Source organism: Doryrhamphus excisus, chromosome 13, assembly GCF_030265055.1.
Source record: "Doryrhamphus excisus isolate RoL2022-K1 chromosome 13, RoL_Dexc_1.0, whole genome shotgun sequence".
In the NCBI taxonomy this organism is placed as follows: Eukaryota; Metazoa; Chordata; class Actinopteri; order Syngnathiformes; family Syngnathidae; genus Doryrhamphus; species Doryrhamphus excisus.
Genome location: NC_080478.1, coordinates 15,256,664 through 15,282,853, shown reverse-complemented (window position 1 = coordinate 15,282,853; position 26,190 = coordinate 15,256,664). Strand labels below are relative to the sequence as shown.

Below are 26,190 nucleotides of genomic sequence, written 5' to 3'. Positions count from 1 at the left end.
TCACCTCACAATTTTGTTTGTATAAAGTTGGATGCTAATGAAGTTGTTATGCTCTAATATGATATGCCAATTTTAAATGGTAGACTACAGATTCATACTGTAACACTTTTATTTTGGAGCTTACTTTGCACTGAACAGGAAGTCACTCTGGTGCATAACAAGAGGCACGTTGCTTCGACTCGTTTGTGTTAAGTGCACGGCTCAATAAAAAATGGGCAATCATATGGCGGTTATAATACATGTGACGTTGACGATGATGTTAATGGAGGTCCCGAATCCGGTTTGGGAGGGGTCTTTGTAGAGCGCCCCCTCAGTGGCGACGTCGTTTTTGAAGTGGGAGGAGCCGGCGAGCAGGCTGGGAGGCTCCGCTCGGCTCCCATGGTGATGGTGCTTGAGAGGGTGGCAGTTCAGCCCGCGTACCGGAACACAATGTAAACCGAACGGCTGCTCGACTGGATCGCCCGCACGCTTCTTGGGGGGAAGCTACAACTTGCCACGGAATGGTTAAGATTCGCGGTGTTTGACCGACTGTTGTTTTGATGAAAGGCTGGGGCTTTGTGGTCCGGTGGCGGCGACGAGTCGGGATGCTGGAGCAAGCCTGAGAGCAACCCCACTGCGTTTGTTGTCTTTCTCTTTGGATTTTCCTTCGAAGTTTATCGACAAGCTGCACGTTTAAGGCATATGGAGCCTTTAAACTTATAAAATGGTTTGTGTCGTTTTGTTCTACGCTCGTTACAAACCTGGATAAGAAGCAGTGGAGCAGCGACGAAGCGACAACACCCCGACACGACAACCAGTGTTACTTGCCCTCGGTAAGGCAACGCGCCCGCTCCGCCAGTTTGTCGCCTCTCTTGGTTGGACACAAACAACCTGAACGGGGAGACATGGTGCTCATAGTACCGTGTGTTGACAGCCAGAACACCAACCCCTTAGTTTAGGTTGTGTGTGATGTCGTAATAGTTAATCTGAAAGCCCAAAACGTGTAGTTATGTAGAAGAAATTGTGTATTAATGAGATAGCCTCTCAATTGTAATGGTAAGTCAAAGTGCTAACCTAATTTCATGTGTCAAACTGCATTAGCTTTAGCCATAGTTCGGATGCTACGTGAGGCTAGCCAGCTCGCATGCTAACAATGTCTGCTGTAACAACATGAAACGCTGATTGCTCATTTAACAAGTTAAATATTTATTTCTTATACGAAAGACGAAAGGTGAAGTATTGTCTATTCTCGTTTGAAGTACACATGTTTAAAACTTTTTTTAACCCAGGTGTTGCTGTTAGCCTCACTAACTTGTACGTTGTCTTCTTCACAGCCTGGAATCCTTTCAAGTGAGTGGATTTGAAAGAGCAATTGATGCATCTCGGAGTGTCTGAGTCTATGAGAGAGTGCGAGTATAGCCAAATAAGCACTCGCAGCTCCACTCCAATGGAGACTCCTTTCAAGAAGAAGACTCCTAAAAAGAGGAAATGGGAGTCATTCCCAGGTCGGAATAAATTCTACTGCGATGGGAGGATAATGATGGCCAAGCAGACCGGGGTTTTCTACCTCACCCTTGTCCTCATCCTTGTGACTTGTGGACTTTTCTTCACATTTGAGTGAGTATTGTATTCAGTCTTTGTGCTTCCATAGGCGATTAACCTGCGCACTTTGAACTGGTGACTTGGGGATGTCATGAATGCAGAAAAGTTTAGATGATAGAATATGCCACTTGTGCCATCAGTTTGGAGTCAGTTTGTTTCCAATGACCTTTGGGCACATTGGGAAGGAAGCCTAAACTGACTGGGGATTACCAGCTTCTTCATTTTTCCATGTCAATTTTTTTTGGCTAGGGCATGTTTGTGATTTAAAAAAATGCCTTGTGGTTAGTGCTGTGGGTTTTTATTTGCTCCACAAGGCGACAAAGCGACTGTGATTGGCGAAACTCGCCAACATATAACAAATCCTGCGCATGGCAGGCAAAGAGTGAGGATGTGCTCACATCCAGAGAGATTAACTCTTTCACGGTTTTGTTCGGCAGTCAGATTTACAGGGAATTTGGGGGTATCAAAGTAACTCAGAGAAGGAAACGCAACGGTGCTGTTACATAAATGTCCATTTTAATTAATGTAAACTTAAATTGTATGTTTACTGTGGTAGCCATGCAACTGTGTCTTCCTTTATATATATTAAAAATAAGATTTAAATCAAAATTAAATTTGAAATGTCAAATAGCTCTGGGAAATCTGACATAGCAGGTATTATTTTTTTCCTCCATGTTTACTTGCAAGAGAGTACTGAATAGCATCTTGTCCATTCGTTGGTCACCCAGTGAAACTCATACTGATTCGTCCTTGTCTGGGCAACAGTGATAAAAAGGGAATTTTGTCACAAGCTAGCGTTTGCACAATGACATGCACAAGGACAAAATTTAGTATGCATGAATTTTGCTTGTCATTTGGTTGGACGGTAACTCTGTATTTCGCCGTGTCGCACAGGTTCAATTGAAAATGAATGGACGAGAAGCGACGTCGCCTCGTGTGTGTGGCGGCCATTTGTTTGTGGGTTATACATGCCTCTGCATGATGCACACTGAATGACGGTGTGTTCACACTTGTCATTGTTGGTTCAGTTAAAACAGACGAGAGACATTACAGTTTGTTTGCTTAAGTATGAACGCGATCCATGACCAAACAAGGGGGCCTAGACAACCTGAGAGACGGGAATCCGTCTGCCTGCAAGTGGACATATCGCGACTGAGACAAGTGTGAACGGCCAACCAAAATACTGCATATAACGTCACTGTGCGCCGATTCCCACAAGTGAGTTTATAGGAACTGCTAAAGTTGAGTAATTTGGACAACAATTTTCTAAACGTTTCATTTATATATGGGAGAACTACGTCATGTGGAGTTAAGAACAAAGTTTGTATCGTTCCACACGGATTATTCAGTGTTTTTTAACAAAATAGATTGGAACATTGAAGGTTTATGCTGTCAGTTATTTAAAAGAAATTGGTATCGGCCCTATGATGTTACCAAATACAACCCTAACCAGGCAATGCATTGCAACACTCAACAGAAGCTGAGGTAAAATCACCAAATACAATATTTAAATTTAAGCAGAGAAGCATAAATAGAGTAGTTTAACATATGATCCAATAGCTTAGCACTAGTTTTATAAAATGAGAATGACTGAGAGCTATGCCTTTTATTTATTTTTATAGCTTATTTCAACAGCATTACACAAAATAGTATGTAAAACTCACATTTTGTACATAAACCAACAAAATATCTGCATTTTGTATTTCAGGTTGCGTTTATTCTTTGTGCAAGTTTCTCTCAACTTTTAGAACTGTCAGACAGGAGAGGACATGTGAGTCACTTCTGTTTTATTTATATGACTGGCAACATTTAAACTGTAATGTTCAAATTTGATGAAAACGTGTTTACACCTTGATTGCAGTCCTCACAAAAACATCTTCCTCTTCATCTCACTTGCAGTTGGACAACTTTCGATTTTGCATCGGGCTCTTTTCAAATACTGCAATAACAGTCTGACATTTTATTGATAAACTGCATACTGTGCTGTACAATCCTGTTAATTATGACATATTGTACATTTCAAAATTTCTCTCAGGGGTTTTGTCTAATATCTGCCTCAGCGTTATGGAGTAGACTAGTCATGTCATTTGTACTTGCTTAATTACAGTCCCACTCTCCCAAGGGACTCACACACTAATCTGAGCATCTGAGCCAGCCTTTCCATGTCTTCCTAAGTGTCCCAAATATTACCACTGGGATTGAAGTATGTGATGGAGATCGACAATGACCTAAGCACTGCCAACTCATGGGTTTACCACAGTGCATTGTTTCTTTCACCCCTTTGACTAATCACACTGTCATTGTAGAAACCTGATCAGGTCTAGATAACAGTCCTGCTCCTTCATGAGGTTTGTTGCTCAATCTGGCTGTCTGTAAGGGTAAAGTGCTTTCGAACTAGATGGACCTTAATAGGCAAACTGCTGTGTATGCAGTGGATAATGGCTACTGTTCTCTGTGTAGGGTAAATGTGCTCTTTGTTTAATGATGTCAGAGTACCTCAATACTGAATGTTGTAATAAGGACCATTACTGAATGTTGTGACAAGAAAAGTCTGAAATTTGTGTGTATTCCAAGTTATGGATGTGCATTCTACCATAGGTGTTTACTAAATTCCTCGGTGTACTTACCTGTTCCCTTGGCAGCAATGTCAGTCAACTTTTTAGGGTAGTTCGGAATGTATATCTAAATTAACTTGACACTGGACACACACATCACATGAAGGCCAAATAAAATAGAGCAATAAAAAGATAAATACAAGAAGTTAATGAAACTGTGATAAAAAAAGAGATCTCCTTACTTCCATGCCTGTGGTTGTCTGCAAGGGAGGGAGAGACAGGCTTTATTGAGAGGAGGAAGTCAATAATGAGACCACTAGGCTGCTCAGTTATCATTGTTAATTTCATAGGAGCAGATTATTTTGCATATCTCACAGATATAGTAATTGTTATCCTTGGTGATGGTATCTGTGTTTGACTGAATTGAACATGCAGCCCTTGAGGCACTGCATTCAAAAGAGTCTGCCTCACACTTTAGAGAAACCTTTTTAGTAATGTTGCTCGAATTCTATTGAGGTGAAGGGCTGAGAGACAGGCCAAAGAAGAACCCATAATCCAGGAATGTTTATACATTTCGTATTTTCTAGATAGATAGTGTTGGTACAAATCTTAACGAGAAAATGTCCTATGAAAGAGGTGTTTTTCTATGAATCTGCCTAAGCATTGATGTGCATCTTGTATTGTGAAAAGTTGCCTTGGACATTTCCAAATTTGCCATTTAGCCAATTAATAATAAATCTAAAACTGACAAGGCAGTTAATTGTGGCGTCATAATTAGGTTCAAACAGTGTTAAGAGATGTGAAATTGCCCCTGTCTGAAATCCAGAGTGCATGCAGTGGTGCATGCTAACCAGATCTATCAGTAATGAACTCTGGACCGCCTAATCTGGGAATACATTGTCACCTCAGAGGAACACATCCATGGCTAAAGGACAGCCTCAGTAAGGAGCAGGAATCTCAGGCTAAACCCTTAAACCCCATTTTAATCACAAACTCATTCAGGCTGCACAAAAGTTTTATTTTAGATTCACAGTAACATAGAAAATAATTTCTAAATGATTTTTTAATTATATAGTCTTGACAAGCTGCATCACAAACAAATGTTGACATTTCATTCAAGGCCTCAAACGGCACTGTCATTAGCATGATGGCCAGCACTTCCTCCTTGCTTGTCCGACAATTGGCGGGGCTTGGTGGCTGTCATTCATCTTCAGTTGATTGACTTTTATTGTGACTTGTCTTTATTACATCCATGAATGTACTGTTGTGTGAGAGACCATGAAATGTGTTTGAATGTATGGATACTTTTTGTCTTATTAATTCCATGCTTGACAATTAAGTCAGATACGTTTTTGTCTAAATTAAGGTGATTCTATGGTTCCCCGTTATCTCCATTCTTATCATTAGGCACTCTCACTTGTGCAGCAGTCTCCATCCACGCATGTAAACACTGTGGGACACACACAAAACAGACAAGCAAGACCATGCCGTGGTAAGATCGGAGAGAAAATAACCCCTGAGAGATCAGATATTTGTTTTTGTTAGCAAATGTATTACTCTTGCACGCATATAGTTTTGAGAAGCCAAACTCTTTACTTAAGTGACCCCATCAGCTAACTGGGACTATGTTTCCTCCTCACCGAAATCCGAAAATTCTGCTCATGGAACACACTCATTAGTTCACTTGAGTGTATGCAAATGTACACATTTTACAGAGGCCGTATTTGTTTGTTTTTTATTTATCTTAAGGGCTAAGGGGATACTTGGCCATAAAAAACAAACCCTGTTCACCACCAGCAGACCTTGGTCTATTTATTATTTTATGCTCCCACAGATGTGCAAGTGTGCTGTCTTTGCACGTTGTCTGGCTAGTCTCATGATACAATAAAGTTCACGCAGACACAGGATGTTTTCTGTCACGCTGTTGTGTTTTTGGAATGTTGATCACAAGAACCATCATGAAGCACAGAAGTATTGAAAGTTGTGAGCAGGACTGCTTCTTTTGTTTGACAAAATGGAAATGAAACATATTTAGTTTGAAGAAATTAAATTAGGGCTGGGCGATATGAACTAAAACTCATTTCCTGATACTGTAAATTTAGGTTGAATATGCATATACGATATTTATATCCCGATATTTTTTCCACAAAGTCAGTCCAGACAAAACCAAAGTCACAATAAAGTTGACGACTCTTGTTTTGAAATATAGAAAATATAATCATACAGTACATCTTTTTATACATGGTGGAGAAACATGTTTTTTTTATGCTCTGATTTCGAAGTACCTCCACATTACCGAGATACTGCTTATTTCTTTCTGAGATGCCGGGCTTCTGCTCTCCCTCTCCGACCTCGTGCATACAGGGATATACAGGAGATACAGGGAGATACAGTACAAATCCAAGCTATATCGATATCAACTATTTATATGGTTTGTTTTGATATCAAGCTTAAAGTAAATATCAATATACTAAGAATATCAATCGACCAGCCCTAAATTAAATTCAACCCTTGTAGTAAAATTTGGAGCTGTTACAGGAAAGCACATTTGACTGTTCCCCTGAAGTAGAATCACATTTCATTTCCATAGTACAGTATTTGCCTCATGTATTTTAGAAGTTAGACATTCTCCTGGATCACACTGCCAGAGTGCCAGTTGGGGATAGGTTTGTAGTTAAATCACATGAATGTTTCATGTGTTGAATTTCTGTGAGAGGGTCTAATGCAGAAAGAACATCCTGGATACTTAATGGTGATGTGTTTGTTTGATTGTCTGAAGTCTTTTTACCTGATTTTGCACAAATGAACTCAAATGATTAATATACTATAGAGTAAAGCCTTATAGAATATCGAATATCAAATTTCATTACTTTTTTTGTAACACTCAACACAGATTGTGAGATATCATTACATCACTTCGTCTCCTAGCCACACAGGACATCAGACCAAAACGACTGGGGACTTTCCACAAGTACTGTAGTTGTACATAATATTTGTTATTTACACGGTTCGGCACTTGGACCTTGGACCTAGCGTAGGGGTGTCCAAGCCTTTTACACCAAGGGCCACATACTAAAAAACGAAAGGTAATAATTGATAATTACAAACATTAGCCAGGCTCTATGTTGGTAAAATAAGTGTAAAATGTAAAAAAAAATGAATAAACAAAAGAATAATAAGGAAAAAACTGAAACCAAAAGTTGGCTGAATCTCCTCTTACAGAGTGTGAATGGAAGCTAGAAGGTTTAGCTTGTGTGGTTGCGCGACTCGGTCTCGATGAGTATATTTTCACCATGTTGTATTTTAATGTAAGGTACGTTTGCGGTGCCCGGTGACGACATGGAAGTAGCTGTAAATACACAATCTCCACACACACGGAACATACTTGCGAGACCGTCCTTTAAAATAAGAGCACCATTTGCCTGATATCTGCCTAAATAAACAAGAGTGTCCTGCTAAATATCCATATATGCATATTCCATATGCAGTTGGAATTGCATGAGTGACTACAGCTTCCTTAATCATAAGCACTGTTTACAATTTGAAGTATATATCATTATATGGCTTAAAGTTTGTAGCATTTTATACAAGACTCTGCTGATTAAAAATATTATATCGTCATATCGTGATGCATCCTAAAAATATCATGGTATATGCTAAGGTCCACATTGCCCAACCTTATATCTAACATATATTAGATTTATATATAATAAAATATTTTTTTTCATGTTTTAACCGTCTTGTACTAAAATTAAATTACCTATATAAAAATAAATACACAATGTTATTCTCATAAAATGTTGACTTTTTCTCATTAGATTTGCAACTTTATTAATATATATTTTTCACTTGATTCTTGTAAAACTACTGCTGATTTTTCCATTTTTTACGGCTCGTGTTTTTTTTTTAATACAATTTGAATATGAATACAAATAGAGCCACACTTTGGATACCCCCGGCGTAGTGTAACGTAGTGTCACGTCTTGATTTGGTGATTTTCTTTTTTCTACAACATAGCTGATGAATTAAAAACATTAATCCTATTCTCATCTACCAATGAATGTGTTGACACAATTAAAGATTAGGACTGCCATGTTGTATTCTTTTATGAAATGTCCTTATGTGTTCTTTGTTCCCTTTTAGTTCTTCGAGACAGTTGACTCATGTAGCTGTTTCCAGGGTAACTGCATCCCTTTTCAAAACTGACATTGGATAGGTTGTGTCTCCATAGCAACAAAACCCCTAAAGTCTATGTAAATGTAGGATTTTCCATTAAATTTAAAGGGGAAATGTGTTCGATCCCACAATGTCCCTTTTTTGAGTCCATCCAATGTAATCCACAGCTCTTCATTTGTCACGTTCAGTGACTGCAATTGATTGCTGACCACATTGTCCTCGGAGGGGAAGAAAAATGAACTGTGTATTCTCCACATATTTATTGATTTGTGCCTATTGCAGAGTTGGCCTGAAAGTTTCGTCCATCCTCCTCGAAGCGTCTGCGTTTAACTCTGGCCATAACTTAGGTCACACATGACAACCTTTTCAATATTTTTCTGATGTATGAGTCACTTTGTCTCTAAGGGCAGAATAAGTACTTCTTGCTTTTATCTCTTGTGAATGGGATAAATTTAAGGTTACTTTTACGTGACTCTTCCCAAAGACACAATGTGGCATTGAAATCAACCACTACTACCTTCCTGTTTTCAGTCAAATCAAGAATCATGTTATCAGTGAAGTCTGTGTGTGTGTGCGTACGTGCGTGTGTGCCTGTGAGTGTGTGTGCGCGCGCTAGTCTTTAGTTAGATTTCATCAAATATTGCTCTCAATTTGCCAATTCCTTTGGTACACCCAGATATAATATATTTCAATAATCCAGCATGGAATCCTCCCTTCATGTGGACACGTGCTGTTCCACTCCCTAGTTCAAAAGTGACTTTATTGATCATATGTTATGTCATTTAGCAGATCATTTTTTTCCAAGACTTACAACAACAGTGATTCAGTTGTGTATGACAGTGATCCTCATCCAAGTGTCCCAAGCAGAGTAAATTTGTTTTGTCTGTCGATGGCAAGGGGCGCATTCCACCGTCATGGCACCAACTCCATTGATGATGAATATTAGCTTGATTTATTTATTGTCTTGAATCCTGATTGTGCTAGATGGAACATTGATTTTATAGGGCAAGTACACTGCCAAGAACCATCTCACTTGATTTACTGGCAAATAATCTTTTGAGTCAGTTTTGTGTTTACTGCTTGATCGTTTGTTGGCTGACCTTTTTGTTTGGAAGGTGTTCCCCTCTAGCCATTGAAGTGAACAAGAAGGGAGGCTGTACTCATTGTTTGACTTTAATTACCACATACCTGCAACCAATGTAAATCTTCTGGGTTCATGTTGATATCCCATGCATTCACATTTGTGGAATCCAACATGACGAACCTAAATATAGTTTGGCTCAGTATGTGCGAATTACTGAGGTTGGCATACATCAGCGGATGTGAGTGCCCCTCCTAAGGTGTTACCATATGAGCGGTAGATGTGATAGGTTATATAAGCAATTGGTATATTAGGAACTCACTGCCTTAATGATTAACCTTGCAAGGCCACACTTCCAAGAAACCATACACGTTTCTGTTTTTATTGTACCTGTGAAGGGTCCTTCCAGTAATTTTTTGTCAGGCTCTTACTACTGGTCATCTGACCTCATCTTTGGAAAGGTAATGGTTTAAATGATTTAAAATTAATTTAAATAATAAAAAAAACTATATGTTTGTCAAATAGCTTCAGTAAAACAATAATTGTACACAAAAATACAATCAAGATCATTTTCAAAATTCGAAGCTTTTTTCAATTAATGGAATAATCGGTTAGGCCATTGATGGACCAAGTTAATATGATGTGCCACAGCCAAATCGGCCATTCCATTCCATTCCATATACCGATAATGAGCAACTCATGCTTCCATCTCTGTACAACTAAGTGTGATCACTATAATATAATCACCTGTGCCACTGTAGGGTTAATAGGATTACACAGGATCACCTAATGAGAGTGATTGCAACTTTTGAGACTGACGTGTGTGTGTGTGTGTGTGTGTGTGTGTGTGTGTGTGTTGGGTGAAGGGATTACTTACACTTGGGAGTCATTATACAGCAAAGTGCTTAATCGCCAGTATGCATTACACTTAGTGTGTTTTAAAGTAGGCTTTGTGGTATTGTATGTCTAATGTTTGTAGGGGTTTGTGTTGTTATTTTATAATTTGTCATTTTCCTCTCCTCTCACAATCATTGTTTCTCGTTTCAGTTGTCATTTCTTGGCCCTGCAGTTGACCCCAGTCATACCGGTTATAGGGGGAGTGCTCTTTCTTTTTGTGCTGGGAACGCTGCTGAGAACCAGCTTCAGTGATCCAGGGGTTCTGCCCAGGGCCACAGCGGACGAAGCAGCCGATCTAGAAAGGCAAATAGGTAAGAAACCACTGCTATTACATTACATGATTGATGTGGTCTAGACTATGACCAGAGATGAGATGGAGGGGACACTCTTGGGCTTTAATGGTGGCTTTGGAAATACATATTTTTTTAAACTTTTTAAAACTTTAAAAGATTATTTTTGATATTTACCTTTTAGAGAAATGTAGACACTATATGACAATAAATATTTTATGTCCTTACCCTCAAGAGCTCATTTCTTGAATGGCTGAAATAGGCTCGATTTGATTATTTACTCGACACAAACAATTCAAATTGCATTTTTACAGCTCTTCAAGTCATAACTGCATGCGTGCATTGGAAGCCTTTCAGTGATTCTCAAACTTCAGTTCAGTGATCCTCTTCAGACATTTGACCTGAAGACATGTACCTACTAGTACTGAACACTTAAAAAGCATACCCCTTTTTATCATAATTAACTTGAAATATATAACATAATTAAATGGTTCATTAATTTTATATTAATTTGGGTCAAAAATTTGTATTTTTAGAATCTCGGCTTTAGTGTATGTAAAATACCAACATTGTGGAAGCTTAAAATGCACTAAGAGTTTCAAGATTATTCAGTGATATGCCACATATAAAAAAGGTCTTTCTATTTGCTCTGTGAAGTATTTGTTTCCTGTCTTTCAGGCCTCCTAGGGCCTCATTAAACAAACTCTGGACTAGTATACTCTCTTTTTACCAGACTTTTTAACAAGCTTTTGGTTACTGCAAATTGCATAGAGTACAAACCAATGTGTTGCAAGAGCCATCTGAAAAGTACCAGTGAACTTGACAAACATGTGAGAATCTGAGAATAAACAAAAAAAGAACACTGCTGACCCAAATTCCACACAACCACCGTTGGCTTTTGTGGATAATAAGTAACTGTTTCTCAACCACAATTAATCATTTTATTTCTTTTTCTTGTTATTGCTGATTGGACCCAACGTTGTATCTGTATACTTAGTAGTTATAAACTTACAAAGTCAAAAAGTAAAATGTCCTTAGGTAATTTCATCTACCAGCAATGGCATATTTTAAAATGCAAAGGCTTATCTAATAACAAATGCAAACTAACCTGTTCGACTTTTTCACTGCTTTGTCATCAAGCAAATGCTAATGTCAAGTCATTCATTAATTTCCTACCGCTTATCCTCACGAGGGTCGCGGGGGGTACTGGAGCTGGGTACCCAGCTGTCTTCGGGCGAAAGGTGGGGTACACCCTGGACTGGTCTCCAGCCAATCACAGGGCAAATATAGATAAACAACCATTCACCCTCACATTCATACCTATGGACAATTTGGAGTCGCCAATTAACCTAGCATGTTTTTGGAATGTGGGAGAAAGCCGGAGTACCCGGAGAAAACCCACGCATGCACGGGGAGAACATACAAACTCCACACAGAGATGGCCGAGGGTGGAATCGAACTCAGTTCTACAAGTAAACTAGCTGTGTGGCCTGCGCGCTAACCACTCGGCCCTAATGTAATTTTTTTTTTTTTTAATACGTATGTACGTGTCTCCATTCCATGGTATTTAGTGAACTTTAACCAAATGACTTTTACTTTTGGTGTGATTGTAGATCATATTGTATTTAGTACATCACCACCCTTATTAGTTTGCATGGCTATGCATTGTTGGTATCCATTACCTTGTCCAGTGTTTATGGTTGAACTGCATAGTTCTGCGCTTGTGAGTTGTTATTTGTGTGCCAGCAACGTGGGTTATTGCGTCATACTGGAAACGTTACAGAGACACTTAGCATTTCACTTATTGTCTTTCTTTTCCTCTGCTGTTGCTGTCCAGTGTGCAGCTGGTGCAAGTCTTGGTGCAGCAGATTTACACGCGAGACATCTCTGGCACATCTGTTAGCTCTTATCCCAATCATCTAGCCTCATTCCAAGCCCCAACATAAGTCTGCCTCAGGAAGGAAAACACTCTATGTCCCCCTCGCTCTCTTGGTTCTTTCTCATTTTCAGTTTTACTATGGGGTGCCCACCCGTCTTGATGAGTGGACTGAATGAAGTGTTATTTAACAATATTCACCCGGGGTGTCCCAATGCAACTTTGTCACTTCAATATGATGCATGCAGATATGGGAGCCTTGAGTATCGGTCGATTTCAACACAACTCATACATACTTTTATTCAAGATGTGTATTGTCATGTGCAGCAGTAGACACACAGTGGTAAAACACCGGGCAATGAAATTGTTTTCGATTGCGATTTCTCATCCCAGTTGTCATGCTGTTCAAATGTGGTTCTGTGCCACTATGGGAAACTTGTGCATGACAAGTTTTACACTTGGCTGCAATGTCTTTTCCCCGATGCTGCTGAAAAATACTGCCACACAGTTGACATCATTCCTACTCCTTGTTAAATGCACTAGCTGTTGCTGTGATCAAGTGTGCTCTGCATGCTAAATAAAAGTGCTGCCGTGGAGTCTGGAATGGACTGCTTTTATTGCTCTGCCAATATTGGAGATTTTAGATTTAGGCCCATATAATACAATTTTTTTTGCCGGTTTCGAAACGATACCTGGGACACCCCTAACATCTTCTTGAACGTCTGATATACTACTTGAATGATCAGTTGTATATATGGTTGTACTTTGCACAGTAAGCTTTCCTCTTTTCTGCTCTTCTCACATGAACCTTTTATTCTTCACATATTTGCTCCTTTTTTGGTCACATTGAAGCTGACATATTTTTTTCCAGTACTGTTGGATGCTCACAACCCTATCCAATTATTGACTAACACATCCTTAGAAAAGTAAAAGTAAATTACTTATTGATAGCAAGTACTTGTACTCAGCATCTATCATGTCATTTTGAAAAGAAAACTGCTTAATGGTCTGGCCACCAGTAAGCCATGAACATTAGTGTTCACTATAAGTCTCATTAATATGTAATGATGTTGTCAAGTCAGCTCTACGGGGTTCAAGTTCAACCCCACCATTATTGATTTGCTTGCAAAACAGTTGAGCTAATGTCTGCACCAAATGTGACATCATGGCGGCATTGTAAAAGCACTTAGTTTAGTTTAGCACATGTTTAGCACTTAATTTAGCACTAGCATGCTAAACTAATCTAAATCCACTAGCTTCCCTTCATGCTCCATAAGAGGAGCTTCCATTTCAACATGTTTAGTTCATCAACTCTGCATTTTTTTCAGTTTTAAATGGTCATTTATACTGGTATACTAAGTTATTTCATTGGAAGACTTTATACCGGTATATAACACTTATCACCCAACCCTAGTTCTGTTTGTGTGTAACATTAGTTCCATTGTTTTACTGACTCTTTGGAGTTACCATCATTATTAGCATCATAATTCAAAAACAGAAGACGAGCATTGATGGATTTGTGGGAGGAGATGAATTAAAAATACAGTGAGTGTATTGTTAAATGGTAGAATAAAGTTAAACTAAACTCACTGTTTTTTTTGTTTGTTTATTTGTTTGTTTGTTTTGTAGATCGCATGTTTTAGCATACGCCTTATGGTGCAGAAAATTCCTCACTTTGGTTGTTTGAGAATTTGGGATGACTTTTAAGAGTGGAGCATCGAAAGTGACACGTGTGACGCCAGCTAGCTCGAGTTGACTGTATTTATCTGAGTGTTAGCAGTGTGGTGGTCGACAGCAGCTCCTGTGTGAATATTCACTGCATATATGTTCTCATATGTGTTCTAGGTCTTTACTTGACTACAAACAGGCATTACAGTAGTATTCTACACTGGTCACTAGGTGTCAGTAACGTTACATTGACAAGACATTAGAATGCCCCTGCAGGTAGTATGTGGTCGATGCTAACTTGTGAGTGTAAATAACATTACAATGTTATTTATTATTAAAATCTAATATGGCTTATTTTCTATGATTATGTCTACTATATTGGGCAATATGAGTGTAATAGTGACTATAGGGGTTTTATTTTATGGTGAGAGGGCTCTAGTAATGCTAAGAACTGTATTTACAAGGTTGTAAGCAGGTTTTCCGTGCTCTAACTATGCAAATATTCTGTTTATAAAGAAGGAATCCGACTTGTCAGAAATTCACTTATCACTGTTGGGTCTGGAACCTTTTAACAGAGATGAACAAAGGATTACTGTACTCTGGAATCAATAAGGCCATCACTAACAACCACTACAACATCCATGACACATTGGAAAGAGTTTGGAGCAAAAATCTGTTCAATCAATCACACAAAATGCTAGTATTTCATCTAGAGGTGTGCATTATGTAAATGAATGATGGGTGTATTGATTTTACAATAAAATCAATTAGGTCATGTAGGTCGTTAAGGGTGCTCCACTTGATCAGTACTCATTTGGACAACATTAGTTCTGCATGAGCTGAATGGGAGTGAGGTATGCTGTTGTTGTGTAACACTTGGAATGAAATCTAAAAGGCTGGCTTAGAAACTTGTCCACTTGTGTTCTGTGAAATAGTGGGGTCACTATTACAGTGGTATTAGAAAGGCTTATGGAACATAATCTATGACACAGCCAGCTCAGTCATATTCTACTATTGCCTCAAAATTCAGTTGAAAATGCAAAGGAATGACAACTGATATCTTGCATTAGTGTGTCATGATTTCACTTGATTGATTGATGATACCTGCAGGATAAATTCATGTACAACCACATGTCATAATGAGCAAATGATGTACTAAATTATTTGAAGCTTTCATTAGCTTAGATTTTTATTAAATTGCAAACATCCTACCAGTCAGGAAAGAAAAGTGTGAAAGATCAGACATCGTATCTCAGCTTTTTTTCATTCCCAAAGTTGAACATAAGTTAGTTTTCTTCATTTTGCCACATCAATGCATGGTCACTTGCCTGGCGCCTATGCTAAAACTAAACTGGCTGGCATCCTCCTTGTGATGACTTGCCAAATCTAAAAGACTCTCTGAAACATTAATCAGACTGAGAGATGGCTGGAGCTTCCTACTTCCTTCCTTGCTTTTACCTAATATGGGCCAAGCAAGCTGCCGAATGCCAGGGCAGTGATGTTGCCAGAAGAGGAAATACATTTTTGATAGCTAAAGGCTCAGACTAATGAATGAATGGAGAAAGGATGACCACATCAGTAATATTTAAAGGGAGAAGTTAGCATGAGTGAGCTAACAATGTATGTCATGGGACACAGCAGCGGTGACATAGTAGTCTGAGGCGTGAGCTCGATGCTGACACCCTGGAGGTGAGTCTGTGATGAGGCTAGTTGCTAGCCAGTGTGTTCAAAACACAGCTTTATGTTTGATATGTATATATTTTACCCTGCAGATGAAATACTGTGTTCCACACTTTAAATGGGGCCCATTAGGCTAATTCTTCGGCCTTTTGTATTGAGTTGTGGTCTTCCCAGCCCTTGAAATTACCCCCTTGGGTCTCATACTTTGTCGGTTTATTATGTATGTCGACCTAAGCAGGAACATTTTAGGAAGAAGAATATGGACCAGGAATTGATGGGTTGGTTGACAAAGACTGGTGAGTTCCACTACATTGCAAGCCTGTGCATGGAAAGGTGTGCCAAGTCAATCCTTTCACACAGTGCTGAGGCTAGGAAAGTGTACCGTGTTGGCACGGAGTGTGCACACATGTGAAACAACTGTGACTCGAGGGGGCAAGCATAGTTGGCAACAAAAGTGTAATGTCGGGGTTAGTAAGAACCCCCAACCGTTATCTAGTCCTCCATCTGAAGGTTGAATGTTGTGCTATTATTCTGTCATCTTTCTAATCTTTCAAATCCATCCATCTTTATCATTTATCTCTGATCTGATCGTAGACACTTGTTTCTGACCTTTCTATACATGGCAGGATAGCAATCAGTCTTTCTTTGTACACCAGCGGGCAGCACCAAGTTCAGTTTGGCTGACATTGAGCCCTCTTCTGTGTTGTTTTGCTTCCCAGTCTACTTGGCCAATATCCTAGCTTGCGGGACACTTACTGGTAAATTAGGGGCTACCTTGGGTTTCAGCAGTGCCAATATATTTACTCTTCATTAGTCTGTCAGCGTCTACATAGTGTTGTGAATGATAATGGACAGGTTGAGGTGAACTGTCCACTGCAATGTTTAGTCAGTGATAGGATGGTGCTGAACCCACTGGCTGCACTCCTCTTTTGAAATGGACCCACTCAAGCCTTATGCGTCCTAGATAGACATTACCCCAACATAAATAGGTCTTCTTACACACATTGTCCCCCTCCCAGGTGTGCGTGCTCAAAGTGAAACAAGCTGTAATGGCAAACTGTCTCAACCTTTTTATGGCTCCAAAATGATCATCATCACTCTCCTCCTCACCATTTCACCTGTCATCATTGCTGTCTCGCTACTAAAATTATTCAGAGGCTCTGGATCACCATGTCACTGTATTGTGGACAGAAAAAAATGTTCACCTTCTATGGAATGCTGCACAGACTACCTTCGCTTTTTACTTTTATCTACCCATCTTTATTATTTGTTTAGGTTTATTTAAAATGTAGTGTCATGTAATGCTGATTAGCACCGTATTAGTATTCAAGCAAGTATATGTCATCTATATAATTCTGTAGACCATACTCTATGTTTACGTAAGCATAGATGAAGCTACACTTCCAATTAATAATTTATGCTTGTGGATTCCTTGTGAGAACATGCCAATGTTTCTTACAGTATGTCCGCTTTGTCTCCATTTCTAAGATGTGGCCAACGGGAGTACAGGCTACCGGCCACCACCGAGGACCAAGGAGGTGGTGATCAATGGCCAAACAGTTAAGCTGAAGTACTGCTTCACTTGCAAAATTTTTAGACCACCACGTGCCTCCCACTGCAGCCTCTGTGACAATTGTGTGGGTGAGTAAAATATACCGGTCAGCATTATGTGATTTACTCTTTAACCTAGTCATTTTCAACATTTGTAGACATAAAGGCATATTCACACAAAAATGTGTATCGCATGCATGTTTTAGAGTTGCTTTAGTTTTTTATCTCAGTCACAAAACAAAAGTTCACCGAATGGGTGATTTGTTGTATTGGGCTAGTGCATATTTTATTACTATACCTGTGCTTTACAGTGCAAGATGTGACAGAAGCAACTCTTGTTTACGTTTGTGTCATTTATACCAGTATAAGTCATTTTCTTATCATTGGAAGACTCTTTGCCGGTTTGTCAGATACAAGGAAAAAAAAAAAGCAAAAATGGTAATCTTCCATAGGTTTTCAGCTGAGACCAGGGATCTTGGGCTCAAAAAGGTTGCTGACCACTGCTGTTAGGCCATTGTTTAGTCACAGTCGCTTTGGCTGTCTTTTGGTCTTTTGTTTTTTCTTGGAACTTGTTTATTATAACTCTCCATTTTTCACATTATGTGTCTATTTTGTGAGACAATTCACTTGACCTACATTTTGCACAGATGTGGATTCCCACTGTTTGTTTACATGTTCTGAAGTAACTGGGGTATTACATTCAAACAAGCATCTGGTGTCTCGACATGAAGCCATGCATAAGGGCCACATGTACAGGGGTATTTAAAAAAAAAAACAAAAGCATTTTTATACTGAGTTGAGTCAAGTTCACATTCACTACCAAAAAAGCAAATTGTTGCATGAATTCAGTTGAAAACATTTTTTAAAGCATTTTTATATACAGTGGGTGAAAACCAGATCTGATGTCTATGTAAATCAACATCTGGCACAATGCAACACTTGATATCGCCAAGAAAGCACGCCACCTAAGGAAGCAGGAAAAAATTCAAGGCACTTGGAGCCGTAACTGCAGAATTCAATCTAAATTGAGAACCGGAGGAAGCCAAAAATTCTTGCTGTCAAAGACATGAAGGAAGTGGGTCTCAATGCACGTGCACAGATACACACACAGCGGCCCAGCCTCCAATCACCAATCACACATTTATGGCTTCACAGATGTTAGGATGTTGGGAAAGTAGAAAAGTAACACTCAGACAAGTATGAATATCAGTATGTATCATATATAATACATATAATTACTGTAAGTTTTATATTATCATTCACTATCATATATCATTAAGTATCACACTTCAATAGTAATATTAGCTGACTACACACATCTAATGCATGTGCATGTGTGTCTTATGTGGGCTGTGGTTTGTACGGTGGCGAGCAGGAAGTGGGCGGGTTATACACTTTTCCATGTACCTAACTGAGGCACAACAGGCATCACCTTCATGAAGGAAAAGATTCAAACAAAATGTGTTAACTCACAAAACCAAGGCTTATGTGTGGCTAAAAGCACCAAAAGTATGTGTAAGAGTGAACATACCCCAAACTTTCACTCTCTCCCTGTCCTTGCTTTCCATGCAGAACGTTTTGACCACCACTGTCCCTGGGTGGGGAACTGTGTGGGAAGGAGGAATTACCGCTTCTTCTACATGTTTATCCTTTCGCTGTCCTTTCTCACCATCTTCATCTTTGCCTTTGTCATCACACACATAATTTTACGTGAGTAAAAGACACACACACACTCGCGCACACACACACTTGCACATATACATGGATGTGCTTCAAGCCAGATGGTTCCAGGTGTGTATGTTCCAATAAGCAGCATTCAATGCTGCTGTGGGCACAGTGATATGGGCTCACTTGAGCAGTAAAAAATATATTTAATTATATTGAACATAATTATTGGTCTCTCATTGAGACTGAATTTATTAGCAATTGGTTATTTGAAGGACAAAAGCTAATTCATGTCCTCAGGCCCAATGCCATTTCACCCTTTTATGTCCACATTTAATCTTTCCTGTAAAACATTACCAAAACCCAGCAGCCTGTAAACCCAATGAATTTTGCACAGTTATGAAAAGGAAAAACAATTCTGATAATTCTGCACCAATCTCACAGCTGCCACCAAATTTTGGGGGCTTTTTTCCCCTGTCCACGGGCAGATGGATGATAAATTGAAATGCCAATTTAAGTGGGCACTCTGCCTTGTATTCGCATCAGGTAGTAACTCCAACGCATATATAACCCAACCTCTGACACCCTCAGAGCTTCTCACACTCTTATGATGGACGTCCTTGCATCTCTGTTTCTACAGGCTCCCATGAAAGTGGGTTCCTCACTGCTCTTAAAAATAGTCCAGCCAGATATCCTTTCACCTTGAGGCCTGCCATTTACTGCTGCAGTCCTTCATGCTTTGTCATTGTGTTGGTCATTTGCTTGAAATGTACTCTCAAAGCAAGCGCTCCATTGTTCGTGGCATTTTGTACAATGTTATAGGATGTGCACATCACATTACTCCTGTTTCATTAGTCAAAACCCAGCTTGCACAGTTTATCAGTTTATCTCCCATCACGCTGCTGACAAACCCACCACCCCAGGTTGTGTGTGAGAATTTATTTTTTTTAGGCGTGTCTGTGCGCTAAATGGTGAGTATATGTGAGACACATTAAGTTGCAAATGCAACAATTGTGCCATACGTCAGGCTGTCATCACAATATTGTGTTGTGTAAGCGAAAGTACAGTGAACAGTGCTCCTCCTCAGCTTGGTATCTGTCAGTATGTTTACATGCACAAAAAAACTGCATTAATAAGCTTAAAACTAGCTTTTAAATACACATGTAAACAACATCATTAAATTGTGTAGAATAAAAGAATAAAAATAAATGTAGATTATGCGATTGGAAGCTGGTTTCTGTCTTGCATATGTGCTATGTTCGGTGTAAGTTGTAAGTTTAGCTACGATCAGAATTGTTGCTGGGTCGTTCATGAATGTGAAGAACGACAGACAACTGCGAATAGCGTTAGTCGCTAAAGCCATAATTAAAGCAATAATTAGCACAGTGTCATTTTGTGACACGAAAGTCCATTTGATAATTAATTGGGTCTTTTGTCTTTTTTTTTTGTTTAATTTATTATGTTTTTATAATTAATTTAGAAGCTCTTCATTTTCCAATTACAATGTTAAATACTCTTGAGAAGTATATTGATTCTAATATGGTGTACTCACATTATTATGCCATATGTTATTAATGGAGAAAATGGTCTCAAAATAATGTTGACAGTATTGCATACATATATTATCTTTACATAAAGTAAAACATGGTCTCAAAAATAATGGTGACTATAATACTATTCATCGGCAATCATTTGTAGGACAATTATCGTCCAGCATATTTACGTTGATGCCCTTTGCCCACCTGCAGTGATGTGGGGAAAATCAACTTAAATACAAACATTTACATTTATCTATTTTTTTAATGTATGTATTACTGCTCACAAGCATGACTTCATCAGCAGATTCTAGTCCAAGCAAAACTAAAATCATTTGACTCAAATAGCCAAGAAGACAGACCACTATCTAGTGGACAGCCAGCCCAGAGCGCTCTCCTTTTTCTGCCATCCTTTCAGTGGCCGAGTGCCATAACAGTTTGTCTGGCAGAGGAAAGTGTGTCAAGCTGAGCTGAGAAGGGCTTGTCCAGCAGCACTTGAATAAACGGATGCTGGAGTCAATGTTATCATGGCAGTTCTTTATCCAAGGTGAAATATGTTAGAGGGGTTAGAATCGGGCAATGACCCCGACTGGGTTGTACTGTATGAGAAAAGAGAAAAAGAAGGTCCATTGGATTTATCCAGTGTTTGCAGACTTATCTGACCATGTATCATCATGTGTGTGTGTGTGTATCTACAGTAGATTACATAAGCAGATTTTTAAGAAGCCTGCTTCATCGAAGTGCTTCATCTCATATTCCTCCTCTGTCGATCACATTTGAGGAATTACAAAAAAACACTGTGCTAACATTGACTTAGTGATATTGTATGTTAAGGCAAGAAGGTATTCATGGTATTTGTCATCTCAAGGCTTCATGTGGCAGTTAAGTGAGCAAATAAAGAACCATTGGCATGAGGACAAACGTCCTTGGGCTATAGGTCAATATGTTGTTTTGTTAAATGTTGCGCCTGCTCAGGTCCATGTTGTTATACTGTATGTATAAAGTGTTCACTGAAGTATACATGCTTTAGAGTTCTTCCTTGACTTCACTGTGTCACTGTGTTGGAGGTGGTGGTGTGTTTCTTCTCTGTGTGGTCCATTGTGGGCCTTTCAGGCTTCCATACCTACTTGATCAGCTCCAACCAGACCACCAATGAAGATGTAAGTACTGATTTTAATATTCATTATAATGCCTACTCTAGGTTTCCTCTTGGATTTTTTTGAAGCTGTGGTTGTGAGCTGCGCCTTGCGCGCTGTAATAATAATAATAAAGTTCAGTTTGTCTGCCAATTTTGCATGTGATAGTAAAGCTGACACAAATTGTGAGTCTAGATACCTTCAACACATAATAGGTTGGGTCCACTGAAGCGTTGACAGATGTTTCTGCTGTGTTGTCATGTCCAGATAAAGGGCTCTTGGTCTTCAAAAAGAGGGAAGGACAACTATAATCCTTACAGCCATGGCAATATAGTCACCAATTGCTGTGCAGCACTGTGTGGACCTTTGCCGCCAAGGTATGATGTTTACCACTGTTTGTTCCCACGTTCGCAGGATAACTTTCCCATCATTGTCTACGCATTCTAGTAGTACACAACATTTCCAACTCTTTGTTATCGTCAGTTTATTTGAATTGCCAAAATAGAAATGTTGACACGAGGAACTACTTAGCCCTGCTGCTTTTGTCACTGCAGTTACTTAGACACAAGGGCTGAATGGGTTTGAAGCACCTCACAAAATCTGTGATCAAAGAATCGTAGAGATATGATTTCACACATTCAAACACATTTTCGTGTTCAATTGATTGTCAACGCCTTCCTTTTCATGTCATCATCCCTCATCGTCTAAATGTAAGAATGCGCTCTTAACCATGCTATCTCCTCTTATCTTTATTTGCTCAGTCATTCTTCCTGTGGATAAAATAACAACGTGGATGGTGTTAATATGTACAGTACATTAACCCAGTAAAGAAAGACATGCATAGTAATCTCTATTTCAACACATAAATGCGTGCCAATATAGCCATGAACTCATATTCACCTTGTAGAAAATAAAAGTACGCGTGACATTCTTTTGCATCAGACAGGCATGACTCATCAATAATTACTGGTTAGCGAAGGAGAACCTTCATGGCACAGGTGGCTGCCATCTGGCTGCGTGCTAGTTGTAAGCCACAAGCATTGCATTGCTGGGTCCACCAGTGAGGAAGGAATGTTTGAATTCACCCTCAGACTATGCCACCAACGCTTCCTTCACACACCCAAACACATGCACACGAGAGAGAACCTGATGCATCCGTACCCTTGCTGAGGCATTGACTTATTTTCCCTGAAGTTAATATGCTCTTTTCTTTTCAATTGTTTACTAGCTGTGCACATGTGGCTGCTTTAGCTATCTAGAGTGACTCCTCAACCTTTGCGTTGTGTTTTGACCCAGTCGAAGGGTGAACAACGCAGAATGCATCCATTTACACGGACAATAGGCTCTGTCCGCTGTGCTGACTCACAAGGGCCATTTGCACGAATGTAATGTAATATGTAGGAATGAATGGCGACCAACAATACCTTGCTCCTCTCTTTGTTTCTCCCTAACTAGTCTCATTGATAGACGGGGCTACATCCAGCCAGACACACCGCAGCTGGCCCAGCCAACCAACGGCATCACTGTGTATGGTGCTACTCAGTCTCAGCAGAGCCACATGGTAAGACAGTCACCCACTGCCACAATTGGAACAAGCTCACATGTAAGACAGAAGAAGCATGCATATTTAGGACATGTCCACAGCAGCGTAGTTTTATGTAGTCTGGCCATTTATTCATACATAAACTATATTTTAGCTCACTGACATAGCTCATAAGAGTGTCATTTAAGAGCTTATATGTAGCCATTTCCATGGTTTTCTTGATAATATTTATATTTTAATATTTATTTGATTATATTTATTTAATATTTATTCTTTCTTACATCTGTAGCTATTACATTGTACTGCAAAAAACAGTGCAGACATTCCATGTTGTCGGGTTCATTGGTAACATACTTGTAGTGGTATCAGCCATTAGAATTAACAAGAAATGTCAAGTAACAAGGCTGGTCTAATATTATGTATACTGAAGTCTGTATTATGTGATTATGCAAACATTTTCTGCTTTATTATCACATATTGATACATTATTAATGATGTAGGGTTAGTGAGATGGGTTTTCTGAAAGAAACAATATTTTAGAGAGAAAAAGCACACAAATTTATTTCATAAATAAAAAAAATGTCATTTTAAAAATCTCCAAATTTGCAGTCATCCACTATACTCCGGCTTCCTCCCCAAATTCAAAAGATTAGTCCGTAAACAAGTAGTCATCACTGTCAATTCAGAGCGCATGAGCACATAGTAATGAACTATCTGCACTGTCATTTTTTTTAGGTCAGTGAGACTGAGGCAGACAGGTGAGATAGATCTAAATGTCCACATTATTGGTCACCACCTATATTCTGTTCTTACCTGCCACCTCAGCACTATTGGTGGTCTTCCTTCTATCGCTGGATTACGTGATTGCTCAGTGCCACTAATCTGGTCAACAACCTTTAGAGCAATGGTTCTCAAACCTTTCAGTCGCGTCCCCCTTCAGACATTTGACTTGAAGCCATGTACCTGCTACTCCTGCATACTTACAAACAAAAATCTAAATCTTCATTAACTTAGTGGGGACCTATTTTTATGCTTTTCCCACTTTTTCTGACCTATAAATGTAGTTACAATGTTGTATTCTCATGTTAAACAAATACAGTTAGAATAGGTGCACAAGATCTGTAAAGCTTTCTGTGCTGGTTCTTGTGAGTAACTGCTCTATTGGAGTCCACAACTTAATACAAAGGGCCAAAAATGAGCGCAGTAGGTCCCCTTTAAAATATTGAACATGACTAATTGGTTCAAAAAAATGTAAGTAATTCTGGTTCAGAACTTTTAATTTTGCATGGTCAAATTTTGTTTTACAGTTTTACATGTGCAGTGATAAATGTATTCAGTATTCGTCCTACATATCTTTTATATCAGCCAGATGTGGGGATAATTTGAGCTTCACTTTTGTCCACTTCCGATCGCTGTTATTTAAATCTGCATATTAATTTAATACCAAATTGAAAGGGAAGGATTATATAACTCAAGCCGATGAAGGACTTCAATGCTGCGTCTCCTTCCTTCCTTTCTGCTCTGACTGTGCGCTCTGTGCTGTCAGGTGTTCAGGCTCACTCGTAATTGTATTGGGCGCTAATTGTTTTTCATTTCCATTTATGTACCTCCATGACAGTTGATGTACCCCACTTTGGGACCCTCGGTTATAGAGCGATGTGATGTTAATTGTCATGTCCTAGGACGCTTTTTTGCACCTTCCAATATACAGAGACCAGCAGGCAGCAACTGGATTTTTCAGCTTTCTTTCATTTGAGCTGTTTACAGGTGTACAGGGTTCTCTGTGGGCTGTAATGAGGGTACTAACCTCTTTTTCCGTTCCTCCCCTTTCTCATCACGTCTTTTTTCTTCCATTTCTGCTTTCATCCCTCCATGTTCTTCTTTTTCACTCCGTCTGCCCCCTTTCTGCTTTCTGCCATGTGCTCCCAGTGTGACCAAGACCAGTGCATTCAGAGCACTAAATTCGTTTTGCAGGCCGCTGCCACCCCCCTCCTCCAGCAGCAGACAAACGAACCGGTTATCCTGACGGCCTCCCCAGAAAACGGAGGCTCCCTCCCAAGCCGAACCTCACTAGGACTGGGGGGTCCCTGCACTTCACTCCCCCTTGGGCAGCCCACCCCTCCTAGCTCCACGCCTAGCCTCAGCTGCCAGGAGGCCGGCGACATGCTGCCGATTCACACACACGGCCACAAACACAACCACAGTCGGCCCCTCCAGGACCACCACTTTCTTACCCCAGAGGACCTGCCCTCCCCCCCGGGTATGCTTCCTTGCAGCAGCCCCCTGGGCCATAGCCACACTGTGCAGGCCGGCTTCTACAATCCAGCAAGCCAGGACTCACTGCACGAGGATTCTGTCAGAGGACTGGTTAAGCTCAGCTCTGTCTAACAGTCGGGGAGACAACCTGAAGTCATGCACACGGTCCCGAAAAATGTGCCACAAGCGCTCGCATAGAGTTTCAGGTTTCCACCAATGTGGTGGCATGAATAGAGCTGCTGATAACAGAACGGACCTGAAACACAACTGAAGTGAACGCAGGTGTCCGCAGCCAATGTCTTGCCAAACGTCTCTGCTGTGCTGATACTCTTCTCATGTTCCTTTTGGACTTGAAGGGAAACATCTCAAATCTGCACAGGTTGTTTGTTCTTCAAAGCAGACATTTCAAGCAAAAAATATATTTGACACATTTTTGGTCAGAAAAACAAAAGGCTGAATTTCTGTCATTTTTTCCCCCCCACCAGACAGACTTGAGCCTATTTGCCTGTTGCTGATTGGACAGTGTTTTTTCTGCCTTTTTTCCATGTACACTCAGCAGTGCAATGGTTGACGTCATCATATTGCATATCATCCTGCTTTATGTTGGAGAAAATGACAGTTGTATTGTACCAAGGTTATTACAAATTATATTTCCTGTGGATATAAATAAATCAGCTACTTTTTATCAGATGCTAGTTTC

At 39.7% G+C, this 26,190-nt stretch overlaps 1 protein-coding gene across 5 annotated transcripts; it reads left to right on the top strand.

Annotated features, from left to right (window-relative positions):
* The first annotated feature begins 237 nt into the window (after window positions 1-237).
* On the top strand, window positions 238-26,175 carry zdhhc14 (zinc finger DHHC-type palmitoyltransferase 14). Of its 5 annotated transcripts, none has more exons than XM_058089864.1 (11): window positions 238-812; window positions 1,314-1,596; window positions 10,441-10,601; window positions 17,293-17,445; window positions 18,928-19,065; window positions 19,661-19,709; window positions 21,613-21,715; window positions 21,959-22,068; window positions 23,147-23,252; window positions 23,970-23,992; window positions 25,164-25,418. In XM_058089864.1, the coding sequence occupies exons 2-11, from the start codon at window positions 1,355-1,357 to the stop codon at window positions 25,258-25,260; spliced, it is 1,182 nt and encodes a 393-aa protein (XP_057945847.1). In that variant the 5' UTR covers window positions 238-812; window positions 1,314-1,354; the 3' UTR covers window positions 25,261-25,418. The 5 variants fall into 5 exon arrangements, with proteins under 5 accessions (XP_057945847.1, XP_057945846.1, XP_057945844.1 ...); XM_058089865.1 differs by having other exon boundaries at window positions 244-812; window positions 25,209-25,418; XM_058089863.1 differs by lacking the exon at window positions 23,970-23,992 and having other exon boundaries at window positions 240-812; window positions 25,209-26,175.
* The last annotated feature ends 15 nt before the right edge of the window (window positions 26,176-26,190 follow it).